The 14,457-nt window shown below is 34.8% G+C and overlaps 1 protein-coding gene across 4 annotated transcripts in view; it reads left to right on the plus strand.

Annotated features, from left to right (window-relative positions):
* Positions 1 to 14,457, plus strand: part of l(2)gl (LLGL domain-containing protein l(2)gl) — a 437,582-nt gene that overhangs the window by 349,070 nt on the left and 74,055 nt on the right. For all 4 annotated transcript variants that reach the window (XM_090407678.1, XM_090407677.1, XM_090407680.1 and 1 more), the window contains exons 19-20: positions 3,896 to 4,062; positions 13,136 to 13,241. In XM_090407678.1, coding sequence (XP_090263804.1) covers positions 3,896 to 4,062; positions 13,136 to 13,241 — 273 coding nt within the window. The remainder of the gene's footprint in view (positions 1 to 3,895; positions 4,063 to 13,135; positions 13,242 to 14,457) is intronic.

The following is a 14,457-nucleotide window of genomic DNA, read 5'->3' on the forward strand; positions in this document are numbered from 1 at the left end:
TATCAAGAATAGTGATCGGAGCTTTCTCCACCTTAGACATGAGTTGCCTCAGCTTGCACTACCTGAAGGGTCAGTTGCTGCAGTATCCAGGTATTTGCTTATGCTTGGAATCGGCGAACTTTATATAGTTTCTACTATATTCGGCATGAAACTCTTTGAGTTTCTTATTCGGCTATGAAACGATGTGGGATATATATCCCTTAACTTAAACAAGAATATGACCACTCTTATGACCAGGTCAAGGCCTTATGATCACTCTCACCTATTGGTGAGAGTGATCATAAGGCCTTGACCTGGGAGGTGGCTGAAGGTGTGGAATTTTCGATTAAGACAGGGTATATGTGGAATTACTGTGCTGGCAAGTATGACAAGCTTAGGAGATTGCTTGGATCAGTGCCATGGCATGTACAGCTGCAAGGGCTGGATGTCGATAGAGCATGGGAAGTGGTCAAGGAGCATTTACAGGAGGTTATGGTTGATTGTATACCTAGGGTCCAAATAGTAAAACAAGTAGGGGTTAAATGGATGAATAACACCATTAAGCTTGAGCTGCAAAAAAAGAAACAACTGTGAAGGGAATTTAAAGAAAGGGGTGACCTACAGGCACACGAACAGTATAAAGTGCAGGCCAGAAGGGTAACGAGTGTGGTAAAAAAAGCAAAAGCGGATTATGAAGGGAAACTAGCTATGCAAGCTAAAGAGAATCATAAACATTTCTTTCAATATGCTGCAAGCAAGAAAAAAACTGTACACGGCAAAATGATTTTAAGGAATGACGATGGTAAGGAGGTCACTGAATCGGTCGATATAGTGGAGTTACTGAGCGAGCACTTTGCAAAAGTATATCATCCAGGTGGTGACATTGAAAAAATGAAGGAACCATTACTTTATACGGGAATTGTGACGAGTGAAGTGGAGATGAATAGTCTATTACAGAACCTTAATGTGAATACATCTGTGGGATTGGATGGTATACCGGCACGGGTCTTGCGTGAAGCGGCTAAGGAATTATCAGTGCCCTTGACCATGTTGTTTAATCTGAGTCTCGGTTCTGGTTTAGTCCCGAAGGTGTGGAAAGAGGAGAAAATAGTTTCACTGCATAAAGGAGGATCCAAGACTATGGTTGCAAATTACCGACCGATCAGCATATCAGGGGTCGTTGTCAAGGTCTTGGAGAAAGTAGTCAAGGGAAAAATACAGGAATGGATTGATGAAAATGAGATACTGTACGGGGGACAGCATGGCTTTGTGAAGGGAGATCATGCCTCAGTAACTTGCTCAAGTTTTATAACACAGTGATGGCTGAACTGGATAAGGGTAATAGGTTTACAGTGATACTGCTGGACCTGGCTAAGACCTTTGACAGGATACCACATTGAATTCTAATACGTAAACTGCAACATATGGGAAAGGATAAAGGGTTGGTGAGATGGATGGGTGGTTAGTTGATGGAGAGATATCAAGGAATAGTTTATTCAGGAGTAGAGTTCAAAAGACGGCCTATGACTAGTGGTGTGTCGCAGGGTTCTGTTCTTGGACCACTGCTGTTTAATCTGTTCATTAACGATATAGGGAAGGATCTAAGAGGAACAGTTCATTTGTTCGCTGATGATGCAAAGTTGGGTAGGGCGATAGTGAATGCAGAAGATATCAAAATCTTGCAGGATGAATTGGATAGATTGGAGTTCTGGGCTAAGGAGAACGGATGTCAATTTAATTTGACAAAATGTAAGGTTATGCATTTTGGGGTGAAAAGATTAGCAGCAGTATACCACATTGGTGGAACTGTACTCCAGGAGATTAATGAGGCCAGGGACTTGGGAGTGTTGGTGGTTAGGGAGATGAAGTTTAGGGGCACATTGCAAAAGTAGCTAAATCAGCTCATCAACTCACTTGGTTGTTGAAAAATACCTTGACGAGAGCAGAGACAAGCAAGTTATTGTACCTCTGTACTGAGCTTTGATAAGACCTCATCTCGACTACTGTGCCCAGATTTGGTCACATAGGTTCCTTCTTGATGGGGAGGAGGTGGAGAGGATCCAGAGGCAAGTGACTAAGATGATAGCAGGTCTATGGAATGAACCATATGAGAACAAGTTGAAGATTTGTGGGTTGCAGAAATTGGTTGATAGGCGGAAGAGGGGAGATATGATTGAGACATTCAAATTGCTAAAGGATTTCTATAGGATTAATTCAGAGGATATTTTTGAGATCAGGTCTGGTGATGGGAGAACTAGGGGACACCTATGGAAGCTGGGCAAGAGTGTGGTTAGCAGGGGGTGTTAGAGCTCGGTTCTTTACTTTTAGAGTGGTAAATGAGTGTAATAAGCTGTCAGAGTCTGTTGTGGGTGCTATGACGGTGAGTGAGTTCAAGGCAAGGTATGACAGATACTGTGAGAATGTCGTATAGTTGTGTGGACATGATGTTTAGGGCCTCCCTCGATGAGTCTAAGGACTCCCTGGAGTTGCCCATAATAATAATAAATTAATTAAATCTTATGCTATGCAGCACCATCACAAAACTAATGAAGTGGAAGTTGAGAAAAAAAATGGCCTACCCACATTTACATTGCATACTTAATCAAAAATTTTAAAAAGGATGTGGGTTTCTCACAAAGAAATAAATGATAACTTTTCTCTCTTGAGAAATAAATTATGTTTAGTATCTTTGAAAGAAAGTTTTTTGATAGAAAAATATCCTGAAACTTTTTCACAATATGAAATTAGTTGTTTTGGTCTTAAAGCCTGAAAATGAATATTTCAAAATGTGGGTGTTAGTAAGGATTCGGTTCAGTGACTACTTTTTGAAATTAGTTGTTTTTGACCATAAATTCAGAAAAAAAAACTTAACTCATTTTGTGGAACTGTCTTTGCACATGAATATCATTGCCTTTTAGATTAAATGTGGTAACTCAGCATAAATTATTTCAGGTCGTAATGCCACAGTTATAAGCAATTTCTCTTCAACCCCCATCTCTCATCTTCTTAATCCAATTTTTCTGTGGCATATGCAGTATTCTATTTCAGTAGTAGTAGTACTACTACTGAAATAGAACTAAGAATTAAATTACAAACCTCATTCCAATGATTTTCTTAAAAGTTTTCTCATTAATCCCCTTATAATGTGTAACTTCTAGGGACAGAAGTTACTCATAAGGATATGTTACTGTAGATCTAAAAGAAAGCAGGTGCAGAATTGCTATATTTCTTATGCCCCAAAGTTTTAGCATTTCGTAAATATGCCTGCCTGGTTGCTGAGTGGTTAGCATAACCACTTTCCAACCAACTTGCTGCAGGTTTGAATCCCACAGCCTGCAAGGATATTTGTTATCTTTGAGTGAGAGATGAATTTCATCACCCAGTGTGATAATGCTGCCATGCTTATTGGAGGACTGAAGTTGCGTGAAAAAGTTCTTTGGTTTCTTGAGCAGGGTTTACAGACTAGGTAAGAATTGAATTATATATATATATATATATATATATATATATATATATATATATATATATATATATATATAATCAGTAAAAATAAAAAAAAGCAACCACAGTATGAATATTTTACAGGTATAGAAATAAACCTTTCGTGGATGGGAGCAACATAAAAATGTATTTCTATTAATTAAATTTTATAATATAATTTTATAAGAATTGAAGAAATGATAAACACCCTGAAGTTGCAGAAGATCTACAATATTATAGCAAAGTTAAGTGCTTATAAATTCATTTGAGCATTTCATAATTATAGGAGTATAAGTATATACATGATAGGACAATTTCTCATTTTCAATAATCTGAGTACACTTTTTAAAGAATTAATAAAAAGTTAGAAATAAAAGTTTTCATTTTAATCCTTTGCTTTATATATGTTAATTTCTTGCCTAATATATATTTGCAGGTAAAGAAATACAACTGAAACACAGAGCCCCGGTTATTGCCATTCAAATAATGGATGGCAATGGGTATCCATTACCTGAGCCATTAGAGGTCAAGAACAATAGGTCCAAAGCTCCAGAACTGACAGGGAACCACAGGGTGTTAATATGTTCAGAAGAGCAGTTTAAAGTAAGTTTTATTTCAGAAAGAAATCAGCCAGTGTAGTATTCCTTCATCTAAGGTGGTATGCAAAAAATCTCTTTAAATTCTTTATTCTATACAGAAAATAGCAATTTTGAATGAGATAGGATTATCACTTTCATCGTTTTTATTATTCTCTTCACATAATATTTTACCACGTGTTTTTTTTTTTAAATTTTATTTTATTTTATTTATTTATTTATTTATTTTTTTGCATTGTTCTCTTATGTCAGTAGCAAGCATTGTGAAGTCATTGGTTGGCCGGATTCTTTGGTCTACTATTTTATAATCCTTATATAGCTAATTTTGAAACTGTGTCTCCTGCAGTTCAGTGCAATTTTTTTTTTTTTTTTAAATGTATTGGATTGCGTGAAGAGATGCTTCTTGACCATCTATACCTTCTGGAAATGCAATTCCATCATGAAGGGTCAAGCTTGAACATGTATCTGCTTAATCAGCCATCTCCAGACTGTCAATAGACAGATCTTGGAAGATGATCATAAGTGCATGCCAGTGATGGTAACATCGATATTCTTTTCCTAAACAGGATTCCATTGATGAAGATTATACAAAGATAGGTTTGAGAGTTCTTAGTACTTTATTTTATTTTATTATTTTTATTTATTTTTGTTTATTGCAGTCATGTATTTCTTGTTTTCAAGAGGATAAGTTTTTGTTAATATTAAATATTATGTTTAGCTTGAGTATTATAATTAAAAGTGAGCATAGTTTGTGTGTGTGGATCTTTTATATATAATTGTAGAATTAGTTAGTATAGGTATTGACATAACAATATTAACATCCAACTACTTATGTCAAAGGTTAAATGAAGTGGGACATGCATGATGCATTTGTTAGCAAATGTAAGTAGTTTATGAAAGAAAGGATAGGAAACATGTCAGCAACATCAATGGGTAGAATACTAATCACAGTAACATCTCATAAAACAATTCTTGTAGAGCATTTGTTAGAGCATGCTAATTAGCAGATGGAGAAATGTGAGTTGTGAATACAAATGCAAGCGGGATAAGACAAAGGATCAGGTAAGCAGAAATGAGCAGTTAATAATATGGTATGAATGAAAACAAACTGGTAGTGTAGTGTATAGCACTTGTAAAGGTGTGAAAGAGCAAAGAGTGCGAGATATGCAATAGAGATGTATTGGGAGTGGGAGAGAGAAACTGAAGAGTGCAATATTGATGAAAACAATCTCATGGTTACACTAAGTACTTTCATAATACAAAATGGATGTTGAAGATACCACAGAACTGTTTAATAAGCCAAGAAGGAATCAAGAATGCTGAGAAAGCAGACAAAATATATGCAGGGAAGGAAGGTGTAGAGAACAGAAAAGAGTAAAAGAACTATAGTGATATGCAGTGATTCTGTGATTCTCTCAGAGCTTAAAGATCATGGAGTGACAGATATGAGGTGCATCCTAATACGTAGGGATGGTTGCCTGGTTCCAATAGGCAAACATCATCCTCTCTGATATATCTCTAATCCACTGAGATACTTTCAATGTAAAGAGTAAAGAGCATAACAGATCTTGCTCTGTGGTGTGCCAGATAAGTCAATAATAAAAGCTTGTTTTCTCGAAGTGAAGCTTCATGATGTGACAGGCTATAGGCACACACACTTAAAACATGAAAGTGTTGTGTTAGTCTGGCACTGAACAAAAAAATCTCTTGAGCCTGAATCCTTCACCTGCAAATATTTCAGGGTCCTTATCCTGCCCAAGTACTGATACCATAGATACATCATTTGATAACAGAAGTAAGAAACAAAAGAATATGATACCAGTATGAGGATACCAGTTTTTCTCATTTGCAATAGGGAAAATGTCTTTTTTGAGCACGGTTTAGAAGGACTTGTAGGTTCTACCAAAACAGTCAAGAAACTACATTCTGGTGATATCCTTGTGGAAACATGTCAGCATCATCAATGGGTGGAATACTAATCACAGTAACATCTCATAAAACACTCAATTCTTGTAGAGGAGTGATATCAGAATGGGATCTCCTTTATCTTCCTGATAGAGATACTCTCAGAACTTAAAGATCATGGAGTGACAGATATGAGTTGCATCCTAATACTTAGGGATGGTCGCCTGGTTCTAACTAGAAACATCATCCTTACTTTTTAATACACCTAAGCCTCCATCATCTGTAAAAACAGGGTATCTCGAGTGTCCTGTACATCTCTAATCCACTGAGATGCTTTCAATGTAAAGAGTAAAATAAAGGGCATAACAAACTTGCTCTGTAAAGAAAGCCAAGTGTGTCAACTGTCATGGAGATCATCCAGCATTACTCCCATGCATGTCAGAAGTGGACATATGAAAAAGAAATACAAAAGATTTAAACAGAACAAAATGTATCGTTTCAATTGAATCTTTGGAAAATGTAGCTGAGCAGGAAGTGAATTCCAGACAGAGAAATATTGGTGAATTTTGTTACGATCCTGTGTGGAGTGGAGATAGAAAATATAACATTTAAGTCTTATTGACTACTTTAGTGTTGATAGTAGTATCTTCACACTAATTCAGGTGAATATGCAGAGAAATTTGAAATAAAATGTGATTACCATTTAGTTTTGAGCAGAATAAAAAATGAATATCATATTAAAAAGTAAACATTCATTAAAATTTTAAAGCAGATCAGCCAAGCAGCTATCACAGATAAGCCATAGACCCAAATATATGAATATTATTCAAGATAAAAGAGATTGTTAGTAAACGAGTTAGTGGCAAATCTGAAGAAAACATTGAACTTGCCTTCGCATTCCACCAGGAAAGGCATGTAGTGAAGTCATTTGCACTGACAGAAAAATCAGAACTTAATGGATGGTTTGAAGAAGTTTAAGAAGCAGTCCACGAAAAGAAATTATATTGAACAGTAAGTCAGCATATATACCTTAAGGGTATACAGAGAAAAATAGATCTATTAACTTTTTGTTAAGACTAAACAAAAGTCATGAGAACACTTTGGTAAGAGAAGATAGAAGTAAATATCATAAAAAGCTTAAAAATGATGGTAAAGGTGATATAAAAACTGAAGATATCCTATATTTCTGATGATAAAATACTGGTAAAAAATATACAGCTGGGAATGCATTTTGGAGTCCAAATCAATGCTTGAGATAGAAAGTTGCTAAAAATGTGAAAACTGGAAAGGCAATTGGAGGCTCCGTTGTATAATTCAGAAGGTCTAATCAGATCAAATTCTAGATCAAATTCTACAAGAGTAGAGCTCTTGTAGCTGTCATCTGTATTAAAATGAAATAAAACCATGTGAGAATTGGAGGAATTTCCTCTTCTTTGTGTTCCACATAATGCTTATGCAAGCAATATAATATTGGAAATGTTTATATTCTTAAGGGGCACTCCAGTATAGAAACACTGGTTTTTCTTGTGATTTATATGAATGAAAATTAAAACATAAATGAACCTTAAAAGTATAACAACATAAATTATGTATTTTCAGACATACCTTGGGAAAGATCTTCATGTTCTTGTCTTGTTAACTTAAATTTTTGGAACGTACATTTGATGTGTCAACATTGGTAAATATAAAATCATAAACCTAACTCACAAAATAATAATAAATTACAAGAGGAATTGAACTTAGAAAAGAATAAATTAAGAGAGGAATCAAACTATTTCTTCTCTTCAACGATCAGACATTTGCCTGTTCTGGCTTCACTGGTCTTTCCATCTTGCATCTAGGCCCCCCCCCCCCACGGCCTATATCTATCCACATCCTTTAGTAGCCAATAACTTTCCATCCTAAATAGACATTCTTTACATTTTCTCTATGTTTCTTGATCTTTTCATTTGTCATAAATGAATCAAACTTATAAAAGAATAATAAATTACAAAAGGAGTTTAAAGCTGAACTGTAGCATAAATTACATTAAAAATGCATAAAAAATTTTTTACCTGAAGGAAATAAAGCAAAAATTAAAAATATATGGAAATTTTTTTAAAAATCAGAGAAATAAATACTCTGGTGACACATTTCTCACCACATTTAGGCAAGTATTCTCATAGAGATTTAAAAAAAAAAAAAAATAGGAAAGAAACTTTGGAAGAACAAGCTGGATTTTGTAAGGCCAAATTAGCCTCACAAAATCAGAGTTTTGTTTTAAGATAAAGTTCAGAAATCATAGCAATTCAACTATTTTAGTATCTACCATAATCCTAAGTCCCTAACCATATCAGTTTGGGGCTAGGCATGTCCCATGTCCTAACTATGTAATATCTAGTTTTTTTTTTTTTTTAAATCCCAAAGTGTATAACTATATATTTTTGATTGGGCAATAATTATATTTTGCCTAACCAGCCATTTATTTCTACCATCCTGCAGGGTCTCAACATCACCTTAACTTATTGTGCTGTCAAGTTTAGTATCATTGGCAAACTGGATATTCCCCTCACTCAAATCATTCATTCACGTATAAACTGAATGGTAGCTGCAGCCTGAGTATAGAGCCTGGTGACACACCACTGTTACCTACCTTCTCTTTGATTCATTCCCTCTGTATACTATTCTCTAATGTCTAAGCCATCCAGTTGTCCATGTCAGCAAGTGAGACTTGTTCCAAGAAACCTTTATCTTGTACTTTGTATCTCTTTTTCTTTTTTTTTTTATAATCTTGTATCTTGTTTTAACAATGTCTTGTGTTGTCAAAATGTAACTATATCCCTGTCACTTTATTGTAGATTGAGTCAGTGAGTGAAATAAGAATTCCTCTTCACAAAGCCATTCTGTACCCATGTGCATCATACTCCAGTCCAGCCAATGCTGATATCATCTTAAATGCATAACTTTACACTTTGATACATTGAACTGGTAACTATTATCCTTTCCCAAATTCCAGTCTATTCATCCCATCCCAGGATGAGATAGACTGGATAAAGGATAAAGGACAGGATAAAGACTACTGTAGTTATTTTTAGGTTTCTAAAGTCTAAGCAGTTATGTGTGTGTCTGACATTATTTTCTATGATTATGGCATAAATAAAACTTCTTTACTTCACTCAGCAGAATTTCCAAAACAAAATGCTGTTATTTCAGGAAAATGAATATTAAAACAGCAGAAAACTTCTCTAATCATGTTGTTTGTTAGCCAGATGATAGAATAACTTGATTGGCAATGTTGATACAATCTGTATTGAGATGTCACATTTATTGAAAACAATATACTTTAATGTCATTTAATTGTGCTGAGAAGGAGTTAGTTATAGCTAATAAGGAGTGACATTTGAAATTATTCTTGTCATGCAGCCTGTACTCTAGCATTAATCCTTACTCAGTTTCATTGGTGAATGTATGAATGAAGTAATTAATCACTAGGTCAATTTTTTCAAAGTGATGCTCATTTGTTTTCATGAAATACAGAAAAAGTAAATTGCTTCAAAGTTGCTGGAATGATTTGAGATAATAGGAAAACTTACCTTTCATATGCATGGGAAGGCTTATGTGTTGGTAATACATGTTAATTAAGTTTTCACAATATTGATTACAACACAGAATGATAAGAAAACAATTAATATTTATTAAATTATTAGTTGATATTTTGCTAGTATTATATCCAGCATCTTCAGAGCACAAGAACAGTTTGTCACAGTACATGAAACAGTTTGGTATAACAGTGGGACTAGATTAAATAATTGTATAGACTAAATAAACTAAATTATGGATTGCTTATGGAGTCAACAGCAGTTTTAAACCATATTCCAAACCTTAAACAAATATGGCTGTATAAATTAAAAAAATAATAATAATAAAATCTGGGAGACAGTCATATTAAGATCTAATTAATACTTCTCTCTTTTAACAGCATAGATTGCACCTAATTAGGACATCAGTTCCTTGTGTTGTCTGTTACAATTTTTTAAACTAGTCCCACTATTATACAAATTGTTTTATGTACTGTGACAAACTGTTCTTGTGCTCTGAAGATATAATACCAGCAATGGGTTCATCGCTTTCCCCACCCTTGGCCAATTTCTTTATGGAGACATTTGAAGAGAAAGCCTTAAACTCCGCCCCACAAAAACCCACTATTTGGCTTCGTTATGTGGATGATGTGTTTGCTATTTGGCCACATGGCTCAGACACTCTCCATTCCTTCCTATCACACTTAAACAACCAGCACCCCAGAGTCCAGTTCACCTTAGAAAAAGAGGAAAACAACACCCTCCCCTTCCTAGACACTTTAATCACCCGCCAGCTTGATGGATCTTTGGTTTTCTCTGTTCACAGAAAACCCACCCATTCTGGCAGATACATTCACCAGCAGTCCCCCCCCCCCTCACAACAATATGGGGTTATAAAAACACTATATAACAGGGCAAAATTAATCTGCTCAGATGACAAGGCCCTAACTACTGAACTAAACCACATCCTCAACACTTTCTTAGCCAATGGCTATAACCCCAAAAAAATCCAAAAAATACTAAAACCAGTAAACCACAACCCCCCCTCCCCCCTCCACAATAAAGATTACACCAAGTCTATCACCATCCCCTACATCCAGGGCACCTCTGGAGAAAATAACCAATATCCTCAAAAAATATGACCTTACTTCCTGTTACAGACCATATAAAAAGTTGGCATCCCTTATCTGCTCTACCAAAGACCAACTGCTTCCCCTAGACCTACCTGGTGTATACCAGGTCTCTTGCAGCTGCAAATTGTCCTACTTTGGCCAAACAGGCAGAACAACAAATATCAGGATTTCAGAACACCAAGACTACATCCGGTTTCACCAGTACAGCCGCTCTGGGCTGTCAGACTATGCCTTAGATACCCACCATAAAATTCGTTGGAAGAAAACAAAAATAATTCATCGCAGCAAATTTAAATACGAAAGATTATTCAAAGAATCTTCAGCAGCTCTAAAAAACGTTCCTTAACCTCAACAAATTTGGGTGCATGAAACTATCCCAAATTTGGGAGACTTACATTATGAGAACTTCAGCCCAACTGCCAAGACTACCAAATTAGCCTGCAAGAGGCACCATTAGGACTTTAGGAACAATATTAGTTTCTTGCTTTCTTCCTCATTTGCTTTGTGTTAGTGCCTGCGTGCACATACCATATCTTTATGTTCCTGAAGATGGCAATGTGACGTTGCCGAAATATAGAAGTTATTCATTAAAGTTACCTTTAATTAATATACTTTATATGCGTTGTTAATTCCGTAAACTAATTACCAGTTTTGACTAAGGTCACTGTTCTGATAATTAAAGGATTGGATAAATGAGATTATTGTAGTAGATTTATGACTGCTTCTTGAGTTGGAAATGGATGGCTGTTGTTAATGTTGGGCATTAATGATATGATTTTGATGGGACATTAATTCTGAGTTACACATCTGTTATGATATTAAATGTAGAACTTTCTCTTGCATAATGATACTAAATTACACATCAGTTAACAAGCAAGCAAAACATCAGACTGTGCTATTTCCATAATCCCTCTTCAGTAAAGGTTTGAAAGGTTTAACCATTTTGAAAATACAGAAATTGCTGAGAGGATTTTGTAAAAGCCAGGAAAAACTTTTTTTTTAATCTATGAAATGGCACCTTTGTAATTAATTTATAAATCATTAGTATTACAAATGCAAAATGTACAAGCATTACAAATATAAATTGTTTATAAATCACGAATAGTGATATGGTAGTTGGTAAATGTTTTATTAGACATTAGGTTGTGTTTGTTATATTATGATATACGAGGTGTGACAATTTAATTCCCGGAATGGCTGTGTATTTTCACCTATGTGGTGATTTGGTTGGAATCATGTGAGTAATGTACATGTTTTAACTAATGCATGCATAAACCTCAAGCTGATAGAGCCATTTGCTAGTTGGCTATTGCAAAAACAATAGAGATCTGTATATAAACTTTGGTGTAAAAATGTGTGTTCGAAATTTGGAGCAGGGTGTTAACATCAAATTTTGTGTGAAAATCGACAAAACTGCTACTGAAACATTGAGCTGTTGAAAGTGGCATATGATGTGGATGCTCTGAAAAAGTCAAGTGTCTTTGAGTGGCATAAGAGATTCAAAGGTGGGCAAGAAGAATTGAAAGATGACCCCAGAATTGTGCAGCCAAAAACAAAAATGACAGGCGCAAATATGAACAGAGTGTAAGATTTAGTGTGTGATTAATGGCTGATGAATTGCAAATAAATCAAGAAACAGTCAGGATAATTTTAACTGAAGAATTGGGTATGCAAAAGATTTCTGCGAAGTTTGTGCCTTGGATCTTGACAGACGAACAGAAGCAGCAGGTTCAAGTTGTTACTGATCTTTCTGCAAATAAGCACGTTTCCTAGAGTAGTTATAGATGACAAAACCTGGTGCTTCTAGTACGATCCCAAAACAAAATGCCAGAGCATGCAGTGGAAAACCCAGAGTTCACATCTGAAAAAAAAGCATGCATATCAAATTTGCAGTTCAAGACCATGCTGGTGTGTTTCTTTGATCACAAGAAGATAGTCCACTATGAATTCATTGAACAGGGACAAACTGTCAACCAACAATGCTATTTAGTGGTGCTGAAAAGATTATGAGATTTTGTTCGGAGAAAAAGACCTGAATTGTGGCCTGACAAGTGGATCATCCATCATGACAATGTGCTCATTGTGAGAGAGTTTCTGGCCAAAAAAAAAATCAATTACCAAATTACGTTATTTTGCTTATTCACTTGACTTAGCTCTCTGTGATTTCTGGCTGTTTCCAAAATTAAAGACCGCGCCAAATGGATGAAGATTTTTCTGACATTGCTGATATCCTGCATAATGTGATAAAGGAACTCATGACTATTCCGGAAAAAGGGTTCCGGGCCTGTTTTCCAAAGATGTTAACACCATCTTAACCAGTGTATAAAGGCACAAGGGGGCTACTTCGAAGGCAACAGTAGCCACTAATGTATAGTTCTGAATGCAAGTTTTTTTACAGGTGCATTCTGGGAATTAAATTGTCACACCTCGCATTTACCATGCATTTTATTTTTAAAAGGTCTAAAAAGTATTTAAATAATTTCAGGTATTTACTTTGCCAAGTTTAAAACCATATGGAAAATATAAACTCACAGCCCATGAAGGTGCTCGTGTTAGGAAAATTGCTGTTGCAAATTTTCCAAGCAAAAATGGTAAGTAGTATCTTATAAATTTTTGGTGATAATTCTTCCTTATATGAAATTTATACAGGACACCTCCTTTAAGTTTAAAAGTTAAATTAATATTCTACAGTTTCAAGAGGTAAGGTGAATTTTTTTTTTTTTTAAAAAAAAGGCTCAATTTTCTAATAATAATGTAAAATTTTCTATGATATATCTTTTCTCCTCAAAAGAATTCTTTCCTGCATAAACTAGTTATAATAGATTAATCATAATGAAATGAAGTATTGGAATTTTAGGATATCAATTCATTTGAAACTACAGTTTGCAAATAAAAAGTTATTGTGATTTGTGGCATTCTGATAATCTGTGCAATTCAAAAATGAATGTGGGATAGAGCCAAAAACATCTGCAATAAAAAGTTTATGCAACTTCAGTTAAAATTAATCAAATTGGGAAACAGTTGATACACTAAACTTTTTTTTCTGCTGTCATTTGGATTAGATTTTAACAGTTTTTAAAATTGAAAACTTCCAATTAGCAGTACACCTAAACTTCTTTTTACGCGATAGATACGTTCCTAAAAATTATGCGTTAGAATTCGCGTAAAAAGAACTACTGACTCCATAGAAAAAGTGAAGATTGGTTCCAAACCTGAAATATAAGCAAAATAATGAAAAAAAAACAACATTAAATTCATTAGGAATCATAAGATTTTTATTTACATTTCATGGAGAAAACACATACATATAATGAATTTTAATAACTTAAAAAAAAACATTCATTTCAGTTGTTTGCTAAGGATTCTATATAAAAAATTATGTTATTCGCTATCAGTTTCTGACAATAAACGTGAAAGTTTTCGCGAGACTGTAATATCACTAGAACTACTAGATATGGTATTATCGTCATCTACTTCCACCTCAACTTGTGGAATTCTTCTTGTTATGTCTTGAACAAAATAACCACTGGTTGTTTCAGTAGTTATAGGCATGAACTCAGTTATTAATCGCTGTGTTGATGCTTTAGATGAGTCGTGATATAATTCTCTGTATGAAGACATTAACAACTTAAGCTCACATGAAAACTTCCCAGCACGTTCTTCATTTGGATCATGTCGGGCAAAATAATTGCCTAAATTAGCCAGTTTAAGACCTTCTTTAATTATATCAGCAGTAAAAGTAGGATTATCTTGATTATTATCATTAACTTCTTTGCTTTCAGGAGTCTCATAAACAAGTTCTGTTTG

Source organism: Typopeltis vanoorti, chromosome 17 (genome assembly GCF_054136105.1).
Source record: "Typopeltis vanoorti isolate ZY-2024b chromosome 17, IOZ_Tvanoo_1.0, whole genome shotgun sequence".
In the NCBI taxonomy this organism is placed as follows: domain Eukaryota; kingdom Metazoa; phylum Arthropoda; class Arachnida; order Uropygi; family Thelyphonidae; genus Typopeltis; species Typopeltis vanoorti.